This window comes from Palaemon carinicauda, chromosome 19 (assembly GCF_036898095.1).
Source record: "Palaemon carinicauda isolate YSFRI2023 chromosome 19, ASM3689809v2, whole genome shotgun sequence".
NCBI classification, from domain to species: domain Eukaryota; kingdom Metazoa; phylum Arthropoda; class Malacostraca; order Decapoda; family Palaemonidae; genus Palaemon; species Palaemon carinicauda.
The window spans coordinates 128012480-128028335 of record NC_090743.1 but is presented as its reverse complement, the minus strand read 5'-3'; the positions used below and the strand labels follow the sequence as shown (position 1 = coordinate 128028335).

The 15856-nt window shown below is 43.4% G+C and overlaps 1 protein-coding gene across 1 annotated transcript in view; it reads left to right on the top strand.

Annotated features, from left to right (window-relative positions):
• Positions 1-8598, top strand: part of LOC137659323 (coronin-2B-like) — a 95136-nt gene extending 86538 nt beyond the window's left edge. Inside the window, exon 11 of the mRNA XM_068394343.1 lies at positions 5882-8598. Within this exon, the coding sequence (XP_068250444.1) occupies positions 5882-5998 (117 nt within the window). The 3' untranslated portion in view covers positions 5999-8598. The remainder of the gene's footprint in view (positions 1-5881) is intronic.
• The last annotated feature ends 7258 nt before the right edge of the window (positions 8599-15856 follow it).

Below are 15856 nucleotides of genomic sequence, written 5' to 3'. Positions count from 1 at the left end.
GATAACTTTGAACAATGTTTGGGAAGTACCATCTTGAACCCAGTCTTATATTACCGTCATAATTTGTTAGTATGTTCACCTTACTTTCAACAACATTGTTAGTGAAGAAAAGCAGCCAAGCTTTAGCAAAACAAACGTACATTCTAAAGAAAACCTCCAATGGTGCTGCATTAATCATTATCCTAGAAAATATGATGCCCGCAAGGCTAAATGTTAAATTTTTGGCAGTTTATAAGAACTATACCCAGGCCAGTCAAGTGTAGTCTGTTAAAACTATTAACTTAGAATGGTTTTCTAGTTTGGTAATTATTTCACAAAAACTTTGATTATCAAATTGCACATAAACTTAACACTGCCTAGGACAGTGAATGCTGATTAGGCAGTTGGTGATGTTATGAAATTTCTCTTCAAATCTAACAGAATTATACAGGCAAATAAAATATTGATGAATATGACTAGTGTAGCATGATTCAGAAAGGCAAAATTATGTTTGTTGGCTGTAGGAATATTGATCATCTCCTTTAGTAAAATTTTAATTACAATCATTTATTGTAAGGTGGATGGCTGTTTTGAGCAGGGAGCCTTTATGTTGCATAACAAAAGTATGGCATGTTAGAGGGGGGAATAAAGGCTAGAAATTGGTCACTGTATTTCTCAAAACTTAGTGATTAGCTATGTTGCCACAAAACTTCATGTTATTCGGTTTTTATCATTATTGTAATCTTTTGAAATAATCAGCACCAAGCTAATTTTATATAATTTTAGGATTTTATATATTGATATGAATAGCAAATTTTTCTCATGCTAGCCATTAAACTTTACTAAATTTGGTTATAAAATTATTTTATTTCAGGTCGTTGTGTGATATAGTTAAATATTACATTACTGTTTGTTTTTGCCAATGGTACTGTTAGGTGTAATGTGAGAAGTGCCGGTACATCTTCTCTCTCCTTACAAAATGTTTTCTTAAAACTTTATGTATGTTTAGTCATCTTTAGAATGGGTTTTCTAATGGAAAAGTTATAACTACGATTTTCATTTCTTAAATCTCCAGATGGTTAAGTAGCGTAGGCTCTTGTAAATGTGTAGTGTAGGCTTTTGAGACTTTGCTTTCTGTACACTACACATAGGACCTGCTTATTTTTAATCCTTTTGCATTTATATATTTGTATTTTTAACATCACTCAGTGATTAATGAAGTTACTCCTAAATTTGTGGAAAAATCTGTAGGTCTCTGAACTATCATAAAAGAATGTTTTAGGGATTCAGTTTGTTTCTTTACTCAATCACTTTATTATTTGTGGATGAGTGAAGCTACTGTATATAGAAAACTGTAATTCGCATTGTTAAGGTAAATGAAACGCAAAGTTCTATATATTAAAAGAAATCCTTGGATAGCATTTTGCTCATGTCTATTTATAATCTTATTTTTCATTTTACCAGAATGCATTTACAAGGAATTTTTTTTTTTTATACAGCATGCAGCTACAAAGTCCTTCAAGTTATAAAAATTTACTTTTCACTTTCATGAAAGGAAAATTCAGTAAGGAACATAAGATTAATGACTGCAAAAGCAGATTTATAAAGCAATTGTAGGGGGCAGAAGAAGATTCCCTTGTCTTTCACATTCTTATCTCGCTTGTGGGCTGCCCTGGCCAGGAGCCCGTAGCTTGCTCCTTCAGTGCAGGTCATTCTAAAGGTTACAAAAGAACGGCAGAAGAATAACAACTCTGGAATATAAGCAGTCTACCATCTACAGTATATAACACTCAACAGAATGCATGTGAAAAGGCAAAGTTGACAAAAATTTCTGACTCTGGACCAACATTCATGACTCTAATGTCAGCTTTCATATTCTGTGATCAACCCAAATTGTAGATTGTAGTCTTTCATTACTACAATATACATTAAAGAGCTCAGCAACACCTAGACACAAAATTTATGCCAGTCTTTAAAGATCTACTGCCGTTTTCATTTTAGGCTTTGTATTGTAATACTGTACCTACTGCTTCATAATTGTTAATTTTAGTGCTTCATACCTGATGAAATACCTTCTCAAGATCTAAAACTAACAGGATTTTTTCTTTTCATGTGGAACTCCTGTACGTCCTGAGGATCACCTTCATAGTTAGCTTTTCTTGTCTTAAAGACACTCCATGCTTCAGCAATCCCACTAAACTTTCCACTAATGTAGTGAATGTGACGTTTCAATCGCCAGAAAATTGTATACTGCTGGAAACAATTCAGATAGAATCTAGGATCAGATAGCAGGCCAGGCACAAACTTTTTGATGTTGGTTGAATTGAAACAATAGAGGCAAATAGTTTTTATTCAGTGGCTAAGTGCCGTAGCTAATATCTGCAAGTAATTAGCTATCTCCTCTGGTGTTTTAAGAAACTTATTCCTTTCCTATGTATTTGTCATCACTAAGAGAAAGATTACTTATAACCTCCCCCTAAAAGCTATACAAGATAACTATGTTGACTCTGCAGTAATGTCATATCTTTTGATGTCTGTGGTGGGCTGGCAATTTAATGAGTGGGGATACCCTAACATGGGGAAAGAGTTAGTGTATCACTATGATCAGCAAATCTGTACTAGTCAGGGCCACCCATACTAGGTTGGTTTATTGTGAGCGATTAGACAAAAATCTCCCACCACCAGCAATCTGCAGTGGCCAGGGTGATAATGAAAACTGGCCAAACCCCAGACATGAATTGAAATGTCCAAGGTCTTTGTCCTGCAGTTGACTAGAAACGGCTGCATTTTTTGTTGTTATATATTAAAGAGTGACAGGCCGTGAAAGTGAAAGCAAGTCCCATGCTTGTCACACATCAGCAACCACTTTACTAAGGCTATTCACTTGAGCCTGAAATAATTGTTCAAGGTTGCCTTATAAACTACACACACCCATTTAACCAAATTAAAATTGACTTAAAAGAGGTGCAACCTTGTCTATCTGAGTTATAGGCTAAGGAAGGGTAGTATCAATGCACCCAAAACTGACTTAGATCCTTCATCCCAGAGCTAATTCTGAGTGACTGGAGAAGTTTAATACTGTAATTTAATATTAAAGATATAAGAATGTCTAGAGCACACATTGAAGGTTTTCATTCTAATACAGAGTTAAGAAAACAGTGATGTAAAAGAATTCATCATCATCATCATCTCCTATGCCTATTGAGGCAAAGGGCCTCGGTTAGATTTCACCAGTCGTCTCTCTCTTGAGCTTTTAATTCCATACTTCTCCATTCATCGTCTCCTACTTTGCACTTTTTAGTCCCAAGCCATGTAGGCCTGGGTCTTCCAATTCTTCTAGTGCCTAGTGGAGCCCAGTTAAACGCTTGGTGAACAAATCTCTCTTGGGGAGTGCGAAGAGCATGCTCAAACCATCTCCATCTGCCCCTCGTCATGATCTCATCCACATATGGTACTCAAGTAATCTCTTATAGTTTCATTTCTAATCCTGTCCTGCCATTTAACTCCCAATATCTTCTGAGGGCTTTATTCTCAAATCTACTAAATCTATTGGAGATTGTTTCATTGTCATACCATGACTCATGTCCATAGAGTAACACCGATCTCACTAAACTGAGATATAGTCTGATTTTTATATGAAACTCTAGGTGATTTGATTTCCATATTTTACTTAAGCTAGCCATTAGCTGATTGTCTTTTTTCAATCTTTCACTATACTCCAATTCTAAAGACCCTGTATTGGAGATAATTGTTCCTAAATACTTGAATGATTCTACCTCATTAATCCTTTCTCCTTCCAATGATATTTCATCACCCATTGCATACTCCGTTCTCATCATCTCTGTCTTTCTTCTATTTATCTTCAGCCCCACCTCGTGTGATATTTCGTGCATTCTGGTAAGCAAATATTGTAAATCCTGCAAATGTTTGTGAAGTAAAAGAATTACTATATATTATTATTATTAGCTAACCTACAACCTTACTTGGGAAAGCAAGATGCTAAGCCCATGGACACAAACAGGGAAAAATAGCCCATTGAGGAAAGGAAACAATTTAATAAATGCACTACAGGAGAATTAATGAACAATTGAAATGAAATATTTTAAGAACTGTAACAACATATATATATATATATATATATATATATATATATATATATATATATATATATATATATATACTGTATATATAAATTAAACTATAAAAACTTTAAAAAACTACAAGAGGAAGAGAAATAAGACAGAATAGCATGCCTGAGTGTACCCTTAAACAAGGGAGCTCTTGCAGTGGGAGACCATGGTACAGAGGCTATGGCACTACCCAAGACTAGAGAACAATGGTTTGATTTTGGAGTGTCCTCCTAGAAGAGCTCCTTACTATAGCTAAAGTCTCTTCTACCCTTACCAAGATGAAAGTAGCCACTGAACAATTAAAGCGCAGTAGTTAACCCCTTGAGCAAAGAAGAATTGTTTGATAACCTCAAGTGTTGTCAGGTGTATGAGGATAAAGGTGAATGTGGAAAGAACAGTCCAGACTATTTGGTGTATGTGTAGGCAAAGTAAAACTGAGCCGTAACGAGAGAGATGGATCCAGTGTAGTACTGTCTGGCCAGTCAAAGGACCCAATAACTTTCTCTGGCGGTAGTATCTCAACGGGTAGCTGGTGCCCTGGCTAACCTTCTACCTACTGTATATTTTCTAGAAAGATCTAAAGTGCAAGTAAGAGCAACTTTACTGTAATGAAATTCAAAGTTCTGTTGTATTCTCCTATTGCAATAAGTTCAATATTATCCTGTGGTTTGTTATAAAGGAGTAGAGGAAATGGGAACAGTCACAGAACCAACAATTCTACGCTACGCACAACTTGGAGATCTCGGAAATGTTGTTCTTCTTTGTCTGCATCTTTTTCCACTTTTAATTAGTGTAGTGATACCCTGTTTATGCAATTATACACAGAGAGTTGATATTCAATACTGTCAACTTTTATACATTCACAAAATGGGAATAAATGGAAGGTCATTCAGAGTAACAATCCAGCTTATTGAATTTCTGAATACCATTCAATTTACATGAAAGCTGAGAAGTACAGTATACTAAAATGTTTATAACAAACAGAACGAGAGCAAAATGTTAACAAAACCAAACACGCCATTAAATATATCATATAATTCAAAAGATTTTGCCTACTTAAATAAATATGAATAATTAGAATGTAATTTCTTAAATCTTAAAAAAAATTCTGAGCACATTCTTGACTAGTAATTAAATCCATTTCTGTAACCTTTAGTAACAGCTGTTTCAAGCTTTATTTTTATTTTGCAACACAGCTTTTTTTGTAGTACAGTATTTACGTTTTGAAGATGTAATTGTGACTTTTCTGTAGTTTGTATTGGCACTTGATGTATTTTGAAGAAAAAAAAAAGTAGACCTTGCTGAATGAAAGACATTTTGAGTTTCAATTAATGTCTCCTTTATGTTTTGTTTATTGTTTAGATTACATGGCCCTTTATAATTTTTTTTTTATTATTAAACAGCTAATACTGTAGGATACTTAGTCACCCACAATAAATTTTACCAATAAAGTATTATCAGACACGTCAGTTAGTTTATTACTGTCTACAGTTGGTCCTGGTCAACTAAACTTAGTACATATCTTTGGGTAAATTAACCACCATCTTTTTGGAACTGAACAATCAAACATATTGCTTCTGCAGAGTAGATACTGTATAGCATTTAAAATCAAATGTTCTTAGCTTAGCAGCCAGTTTGAATCCTTGTATTTCGAGTGATTACAAACTTTAATCATAATCTCTTCAAGGCCAATAAATGATTTATCTGGGTAAAATTTATACACCCATCTCGTCTTATTAAAACGCTTATTTATATTTTCTTATTCTTTGCAGCTACGTAGAGCGTACACAGCCCAGTGCGAAGAGCTTAAGCTGCTGAGAAGACAACTCATCATCAAAGATCGACGCATTCACGAGCTTGAAAACCAACTCAAAGCAGTGACTAAATAAGGTTGTACAGTACATCAGGATTTAACTATAGGATCCATAAGGCCATTTCTTATATGCAAGGTCAACGAAAAATCAACTCGCTCTAAATGTCTGAGCACTCGCAGGTGCTAAGAGTCTTGATATATCAAAATAATATCTTTCAGAAGCAGAGTTTATATTTTTTCCATCTTGAGGGCAGTGTGGTTTCAGGTAAAAAAAAATTTACTTTTTGGGGAAGTAAAACTTATGCAAAAGAAACACTTTTAAAGTATAGACATTAATAGACAGCAGTGTTGCATGCTGTAGGCAAGTTTATCAATGAAGGTTAGTATTATTAGACTTCCTATAGCTTTTATAAGTACATATAATTAGGAAAAACAATAATTCACCTGTTCTTCCTATTTCCCCCAATGGATACACTATTTTTCTACTTGGGAAAGGATAGTAAAGGATTAAAGAAAACTTTAAAAGACCTTTTTTTCCTGAAGGCAAACTCAACATATGTTGATGTCTGAAAAACAGATCAATATCAAACAATTGTTCATGTACTAAGAGTATTTAAGTCACAGATTCCCATTCAAACAATTTTCATAAGTAATCATTACAATGCTAAGCTAGAGAAATCTGTTTGTTGTTTACCTTAGGTTTTCAGTTCCCCATTCCAACTAGTCTTGATAGTAAACAATAGAAATGACACATGAAAACCATTAGTTAATGGGGTACTTTATTACAGAATAGAAATATTGTTCCAATTGTCCCTAAAGATGCAAGTATTATTTATGGCACCCCAAAGTAGCCTTCCTCTTGCCTTTTAGGTTAGTGACCGCCCAAGTATACGGTCATGATGTGTTTAGTGTGTATTGTTCACTCCTGATAAAAAAAAAAACAACAAACCATTAAAGATTATTAACATACACGATGATGTCATCTAATATTTTTAGCCTTTTAGCACATACACCTACAGGGTTTTCCTTGCATTCTAGCTTTAGTTATCTAGATATAACTTTTTTTTTTTTTTTCAAATCATGTATTGTTGTGACATACACTTAAGATTGCTGTGAACAAATCTGCAAAGTTAATAATCCACAACCTACTGTCGATTTATTTCCTAACCATGTTGCCCTCAAGCATGTATGCTAATTCTTTCTTGTAGTTCAAACATTTACAAACTTAAATGTTATGAAGTCATGGTACAATTGTCCCAATACATTCCAGTATTTTTTGCCAGTAGTAATGGCAGTTGAAGTGCCCACATGTAGTGAATATTTTCTCTCTCTTCTTTCGGTTATATTAGTAAGTGAGAACAAAAACTTGAACTGGTAACCCTATCGTGTCAGCAGAGCATGCAAGGCTATCGCTTTACAAAGCGCAATTTAAGCACAGTTGGCCTTACCTTGATTGTGAAGTCCTCTTGTATCTTCAAGCTCAGGAGTGACCACTACCAAAGAATTTTTCTTTTATGTTTAAGTTTATTGAAGGACATACTGTTGTAAGGTTTCTGGAAAAGAAAAAACAAGGCATATCAGTTATGTACAATTTCTTTGTCCCCAGATGTATACAAATTATTTTTATAATTTTGTTTATTTTAACAAATCTTTTAAAAATACAACTCCAAAATGGAATTTTGTGTTGTAAAAGGCCTATAGGGCTTGTTTGTTTTTTCTTCTAGCCCCCCCCCCCCCCCCCCCCCCCACTGCCTGTGCTGTGTATCCAGTTAACATTTTGTGTTTATTGTAAAAAAGGAAAAACTTTTGTAACTTGTGATTTACGTAAGATTGTCATCTTTAGATGTATCCAAATACTAAGAAACTGTAGATTTTATTTTATAACTCCAGTCATTATTTCTCTCATCCCAGTCTTATCTACACTAAGAGTACGTTGTATAAATATGCAAATTGTGTTGTGATATGGTGACTATATTTCATTATTACTTCTATAACCAAGTGACACACACGTGCTTACAAGTATGTAGCTATTGTTGACGTAAATGTAGTGTTTGTTAGCGAAAACTATTCAGGTTTTCATTGAGGTGAATAATGGTTTATATCATGGTTTTTTGTAAATTGCTAGATTACTGCTAAAAGAGAAAAAAAAATATGATAAAAAAAAAACAAATATCTACATAACTGCACAACTCATGGTGTCTAGATATTAGCTTGTCTGAAGGGGTTGTCAAGTAGCAATTATGAATAGCATTTTGGCTGCAGTTGCTTTATACATAGTCATGGGACTCATTTGAAAAGCATATGTGTTAACTGTGACAGGTGTGGTGCCAAAAGAAGTGTGTACAATTATAGCATCACGCTTGCATTGATCTTAATCCTTTTTTCGTCGCAAACCATAATGTATACTCACTACAGGAGATTTATAAAACTAAGCAAATACTGTAATTTCCGGAGAATAATATTAAGCACAAGTTTTGGAGATTTTGTTTTTCAATACTCAGTAAACATATCCTTTTCAGAGTTTTAGTGTTGTGATCTCGACAAAGCTGCCGCTGCTAAACTTTGCCTTGATCTTGACAGTCGATCGTCAGAAACAAACTTTGTCTTCACAAACCTTGACAAAGATTCATTGTAACAACATGACATAGATATCAATAATAAAGAAGTTTAAATTCACTGTGTTTAGATTTTGTCCCCACTTTTATCAATGTATTTACACTGCATTTAGAGTTGTGGTGGCCTACATGGTAACGTCCCTGACGGGTGCAATCCAAAAGGGCTAGGTCCAAAAGAGCTAGGTCCAAAAGAGCTAGGGAGCTAGTGCGACAAAAACGCTACTTCCATAATAGCTAGTACCAAAATCGCTATTGTGACGAAATAGCTAGAAGTACTGTACATTTGAGCTGGTAAAGAAAGAGCTGCTAACCAAAATAATTGGTTTCAAGAAAATTTAGTTTGTTCCGTAACCGAAATACAAACCACGCTATTTACAAAGGGTTATTACTTTTAGCGTAGCTGAAATGGCGAGCCATTAGAATTTAACGAGGGTGTATTACCCCCGCGCTAGTTAGCGGGGGGGTAGGGGAGTGGTAGCTACCTACCCCTCCTCCCCCTCACACACAGGTGAATACTCACTTTCACTTTTGGCTCGGACTGTGACAGACGTCTCTGTCTTGGTCCTCGCTTGGCAGCCATTGTCTGTTTTGTCTTTACTTAATCGCTTACTTTTCTTTTACTCAATATATATGTAAACATGTTTTCATGTTTGTATATATATTTGAGTATAGAAATAAGTAAGTTTCCTTTTCAGATGTGTGTGTGTAGTGTACGATATCTACGTGGAGGCCTCGGCAGTTAGGCCACCACGGCCTAATTTTATGGGTTGCGATCGAGTTTGACTTCGGTCTTTCTCTCTCTCTCTCTCTTGAGGTCGTTCACCCTTTTACTATGTTTTACTACGCCCTTGTAGCTTCCTTCCCGTGTGGGTGGGGTTGCTACGCCGTACATTTTGTCTCAATTAGTTTATGAATCTAATTGTAGTTGTTAATTTTTCAGCTTGTAGAACGATTCCTTTCGGGGTTTTCGTTTTTTCTTTAGTGTTCATTCTTTTTTAAATTACATAATTACATAGTTACATAATTATAATTGTTATAATTCTGTTTTGGTTACAGCTCTCCTTCCGCGAGTGTAAGTGGTTGTGAGGGCACGTGCCTGTTGTGTAATTCTTGTTCCTTTTCCTCGGGATTCCTCTTCGGAGCCTTCCCGGGGGAATGAATGTGTACTAATATTATTTGTTTTATTTTTTTACAGTTACCGATCTAGTTCGTTTCTGTAATATAGCAACGGTGTGAGCTGTCTGGTTGAGTCCTGGGGATTCGGCTGTTGCTGCCTCCCCCCTTGTATTGTTGTCAGGGGCGTGTCTCCTTCTACTGGTAGTACTCCCGTGTCGACGGACAGCTCTCCAGTTCATTTTAGAACAGTCAGGAGGCTTGCCTCCTTGGGCGGATAACTTTCCTTCCGAGGGAAGTTTTTTCCTGTCCAGGCTTGAGCTTTTCCTCTTTTGGGGGGTTCTTCTCTTGCCTTTTTTTCGTGCGACTATGCTCTTGGTGCTGAGCGGTCGCACCTGCAGTTTCGCTCAAGGGGCTGGGCAACTGCAGGAGCTCCTCTTCGGAGGATTGCCCCTTTTAGGTCACTGGCTGACCAGTCTCTTCCACGAAGTGTTTCTCTTTCGTTCGCGAGAGAGTACACTCATAGAGACTCCTCTTCGGAGGTTTCTTCTGTTGCTGTTGCTGTTGGCCTCCCTCGCCGTAAGGCCCTCCGTCCGCCTCGTCGTAAGGGCCTCTCATCTCCCTATAAGGGTGCTTGAGGCGCCTTTTTGAATCTCCGTTTGCAGCCTACAACTTCTTTTTCTCGATCTTCCGTCTTGGTGCAGATGGACAGCAGTCTAATCTCGTCTTCCGACGGGCAACGGTCTTCCCGACGGACAACGGTCTTCCCGACGGACAGCGGTCTTCCGACGGACATCAGTCTCCCGGCGGACAACGATCCCTTCGGGGCAAAGGGTTGCCCCCACGGGGGTTCTTCCCTTGCGTGTCAGGGTTTCCCTGCGCGCCCTTCTGTTCGTCAGCGCTCTCCTGTTCGTCAGCGCTTTCAAGATGATCTTCCCTGCGGTTCCTGTTACGTGCCCTGTGCGCCCACGTTCGCCCTCGCGATCTAGAACTTCGGTTCAGGTCGGGGTCAAGGACTCTTCTTCTTTGCGCAGGCTTCCACGCGTAGCCTTCTGCTCATCAGCGATCATCAGCTCGTCAGCGATCATCAGCTCGCCAGCGATCGTCAGCTCGTCAGCGATCATCAGCTCGCCAGCGATCTCCGGATCGCCCACGTGTGTTACAGCTGGCACGCCAACGTTCTCCAACACTTCTGAAGGAACATGGTTCGCCAGCTACTAGCTCAACTGCGGATGATGATCGCCATCGCGCGACCCTCAACTGCAGATGCTGATCGCCATCGCGCGACCCTCAACTGCAGATGCTGATCGCCATCGCGCGACCCTCAACTGCGGATGCTGATCGCCATCGCGCGACCCTCAACTGCGGATGCTGATCGCCATCGCGCGACCCTCAACTGCGGATGCTGATCGCCATCGCGCGACCCTCAACTGCGGATGCTGATCGCCATCGCGCGACCCTCAACTGCGGATGCTGATCGCCATCGCACCCTTTCACGCGATCATTCACCTGCGCATGCTGCTCGCCATCGCACAACCCTGAACGATTGCCCGCTTACGCATGCTGCTCCTCATCGCACCACCCTGAACGATCGCCCTCCTGCAGATGCTGATCACCATCGCACCCTTTCACGCGATCATTCACCTGCGCATGCTGCTCGCCATCGCACAACCCTGAACGATTGCCCGCTTACGCATGCTGCTCCTCATCGCACAACCCTGAACGATCGCCCTCTTGCGGATGCTGATCACCATCGCACCCTTTCACGCGATCATTCACCTGCGCATGCTGCTCGCCATCGCACAACCCTGAACGATTGCCCGCTTACGCATGCTGCTCCTCATCGCACCACCCTGAACGATCGCCCTCCTGCAGATGCTGATCACCATCGCACCCTTTCACGCGATCATTCACCTGCGCATGCTGCTCGCCATCGCACAACCCTGCACGATTGCCCGCTTACGCATGCTGCTCCTCATCGCACAACCCTGAACGCTCGCCCTCTTGCGGATGCTGATCACCATCGCACCCTATCACGCGATCATTCACCTACACATGCTGCTCGCCATCGCTTACCGCCAGCGATCTTCTTCACCTACGCGGCAGCACGATCCCTCGCCGTCACGCCCATTCGCCTGCGCGCCCACGCGATCGCTCGCCTGCGCGCCCGCGCGATCGCTCGCCTGCGCGCCCGCGCGATCGCTCGCCTGCGCGCCCGCGCGATCGCTCGCCTGCGCGCCCGCGCGATCGCTCGCCTGCGCGCCCGCGCGACCGCTCGCCTGCGCGCCCGCGCGACCGCTCGCCTGCGCGCCCGCGCGACCGCTCGCCTGCGCGCCCGCGCGACCACTCGCCTGTGCGCCCGCGCGACCATTCGCCTTTGCGCGACCGTTCGCCCTCGCGCGACCATAGTTCGCGGCGAATTCCACAGCCGGTGGTAGCAGCAGGGACGCGTGCTCCTAGGCGGCACTCGGGATCACCTCCATCCAAGCACAGGTTGGTAGTGCAGGACGAAGACAGGTCAGTACAGCATTCTTCCCACCTTCTTTTCAGGCAGGAACCGTCGTGTCCTCTCCAAAGGATCGCCCGATCCCTTTCACCTTAGCGAGGATTTCGGACTCTGTGTCCTTGGAGCAGCAGACATGGTTTGATCCGCTGGCACGGGCGTTAATGAGGGTTATGAAACCAGCACTCACCGGCCAGGGTAACAAACCAGCGGCTGTCTCTCCTACGCTGAAGAGAAAGAGAGGAGTGGACTTCGTGGTGACTTCCCCCAGGGCGAAGTTGGTTCCCAAGAGGTCGGTCTCGAGGGTCCCCTCTCCTGCACGAGTACTCTCTCCTTCTCCCGCCCTGGAAGGATTTTTGGCGGGGGGGCTTTCCGTTGAAGATTTCTCCATCGGACAAGGGGTGACTGCTTACCTCTTCCTCTGGGAGCTTACCAGGTTCTTTCCCTCCTCGGTTACGGCCCGAGGTTTGGTTCAAGGAAGCTACAGGAAGATCAAGGGTACTTTCCTCCTCTCGAGCTCAGGCACCTTGGCCTTTCGTCGTTAAGTATCTACTTGCGGACAAGCTCGATGTTGTACCATCTGGACGCACTGACTGAAGGCTTCCTTCGGGTGTCTCATCTGTGGAGGTCAACGACCTCAGACACCCTTCCATCCTTGAGAAGAGTTTTGTCTTTGCCCAAGGACAGAGACTTAAACATCTGCTGTGCGGAGTAAATCGACTTCCGGTTTCACTCCTCCAAGGCGCTTTCTTCCAGACTCTGCAGGGCTCCAGCTCCCTTTTCTTTCAACCACGTCGGCCTAAGTTATCGGCTACGACAACTGGGACAAGGTGTCCAATTGCAGTTTCCTCCTGTCAGGAACAGATGGCACGGGAGACTCCCCCAGGGGGGCATAGTCCTAAAAGGAGTTCACGAACTCTAGGATTGCAGGTTTTTTTTTTTCGCTGGGAGGATGCTTAAGGTTACTCATCCGAATGACAGCTTCCCGATGCCCATTCCCGCACAATCTCTGTGAGTAGCCAAGGATATCGCGCCTGCCGTCTCTGTCAGCGAATTCAGCGTCTCTGAACCTCTATGCCATAGCATCAGCAGAGTTGCCCGGTTGGGCAGAATGATCCATACCTTAGGCGAAGGTCTTCCTTAGGATCATCGACGGCTTCACCCCCGGCCCCCTCAGTCGATCCATTCTTGTAAGGAAGGATCTGAGAGGGGATGTCCATAGTCGACCTCTCAGCCCTGATCAAGTTTGTCGAACAAACTTCGGCCAGCGTAGACCAGCAGAATCGATCAGACTGGTAACGAGGCGACAGGACTCCTTTAACCCTGGATCGGAAGGACGGGTACTTTCAGTTTCCATTCCATCCATCTTCCAGGGTGCTCGTCGAATTCAGCCTAAACTGCAAGTATTCCTGCTTATGATGCAGTGTGGCTATCCCGCCGTGGCATAGCAGGTTTGTTTCCCCAGAGAACTCTCCCTGCCTTCCTCTTGGCCGCTCAGGTGCAGACTTCCGCCTCCTCTGCTGTTTGGAGGGCTGGTCAACTCCGGTAGGCTCGGGTTTCGACCTTCTTCAGCGCCGGGAAAAGCTTCCGAATGCTGACCATGAGTGTGGGCTCATGGTATTTTGCTTGGAGCCTTCTCTTCCTCTGCCTCAACATCTGGAGTATCTGGCCATGATATTGAGTCAACCGCCTTACCACGTTGGAAACCCCGCTTCTCGTCCGTCCAGCGAGGTTAAGCAACGTCGGTACTTGGATGGGTGACCACCTGGGGACGCCAGATTCTGTTACCACATCCTCCGAGCCTTCCTTTCGGTTGACTGTGGCAAGACTGAGGAGAGTCGCAGTACCTGTTCTCAGTCAAGCAGAGTTTTCAGCCCTACCTTGGAACGTTTCCTAGTTCTTCTTTCCTCATTGAACCGTTTATAGTCCGAACGGTCGCCTCAGGATAAGTTCCATGTGGGGCGATCCAAGTTCCGGTGGCTTCAGGCAATGTTTAACCGGACTCCCTGGCCCTATGGGACCAGCGGAACTATTAAACCTGCAATGGGTGTTGACCTATGGAGCCTCTTGATGGTAGTGGATATTCTCGTCCTTTCCCCACATTCTTGATGCGGTTCTCGGACTCGTCAAAGGAAAGGGGGGGGGGGGGGGCATGTTCCGGTCCAGGCCTATGGTCAAGACCTGAAGGATACCTCTCCATCATTCAGGCAGGCTTAAGGGCCTTAGTCTGGCCCCTCTTCAGACCCTACCGCTCCTGCCAAGTCGCCCCGTTGCGTGTCGACTTCATGCTAACCAGCAGGGGACGCATTTTCACACCTTCACATCTTGCAGTAGAGATACCGGGATGATTGAGATTCTCTCAATTCCACCATCGGCTCTCTCATTCCAGGCAGGGGAATGTTTCTCTCAGACTATCCGAGCAGAGCCTCATAGAGAGAGTGTACCTAGGGGTCTTTGACCTTGGGTAACCAGCAAGTGCTGGTCTGGGGGACCTGATCGCGACAGCTTGGAACCTCAAGCTTCCGCTAGTTTTCCCCCCCAGTCTCAGACCCCGAGACTCTGGCAAGATGCATTCCGGTGATGGTGGGACAACTTCGACGCCTGCGTCTTCCCTCCTTTTTGTCTGCGGACAATGGGTCTCAACAAAACCAGGTTGTCTGTCAACCTTTCAATGGGAGAGCTCCACTGGGACTATGCGCAGAACGGTTTCTGGACCCTCTGCTTCCCCTGACGGAACTCCCGGGAGAGCTTCTCCCACGGCGCAGACTACTCAAGCAACCACACTGCGACATCTCTCCCGAACCGGGGCGTCGCTTCGGCTTCATGCCTGGAGACACTACGCTTCCTCCTCTAGAAGAGACAACCCGCTACAGTCGCGGTACGGAGGTCGCGTCATCTGCGATAGTCATCCACAGGGGTCTCCCAGGCAAAGTGAAGAGTCTAAGGTGGTTGGTGCCGTGGGAGATATACCTCTTCCCGTGAGGCCTCTTCTCCAGCAATAACGGTCTTATTGCCTTTCGGCGGGAGGAAACTCCTTTCCGCTCTTGGCAATGAAGCCTGTCGCTCAGCCTTTCCCTGACCTTCAGGCTTAAAGGAATAACTTTTTCCTGCCCGCTGGATCTATCCTCGCTCATGCGAAGCTACGATCGTCCCTGCCCTAGTCGGAGGAAGACCTCCAACTTGGAGCATGGCTCGGACTTTTAGTCCTTTAAGAGATCTTCTCAAGACCCTTTTACGACAGGCCTCGGATTGTATTCCGCCTTGGGTCTTCTGCTCACTCTGGCCACGGCCAGTGTGTAAGCAATCTTCTTGGTCTCTTACTACTCCCCCCCTTTCTAAGGAAGAGGGGAAGGCAACATTCAGGCTCGCTCCTGAGTTGTTGGCTAGACTCAGAATCTGAGGGTCCCGACCCTTCGGTCCGATTCATTCAAGATTTTGAGTCTCCATTCTGTGTCTGATGTCCCAAGACCTTCTCTTTCTTGCCAGTACAGGAATCGAGAGGTTAGCGCTGGGAACAGCTGCAGTTTGGCCTCAGTTGCAGCCGATTTGGGAACACAAGGAGGACATGGGGGGAGAGGCACCAGTATACCTCTTCAGCCCGGACTCAAGGACATTCATCTCGACCTGTCTTCAGACCCTCCCCCGTCACGTCGCCCTACAGCACGATGTTGGATACATCGCAACGTCCCTCGCCTTCGAGTAA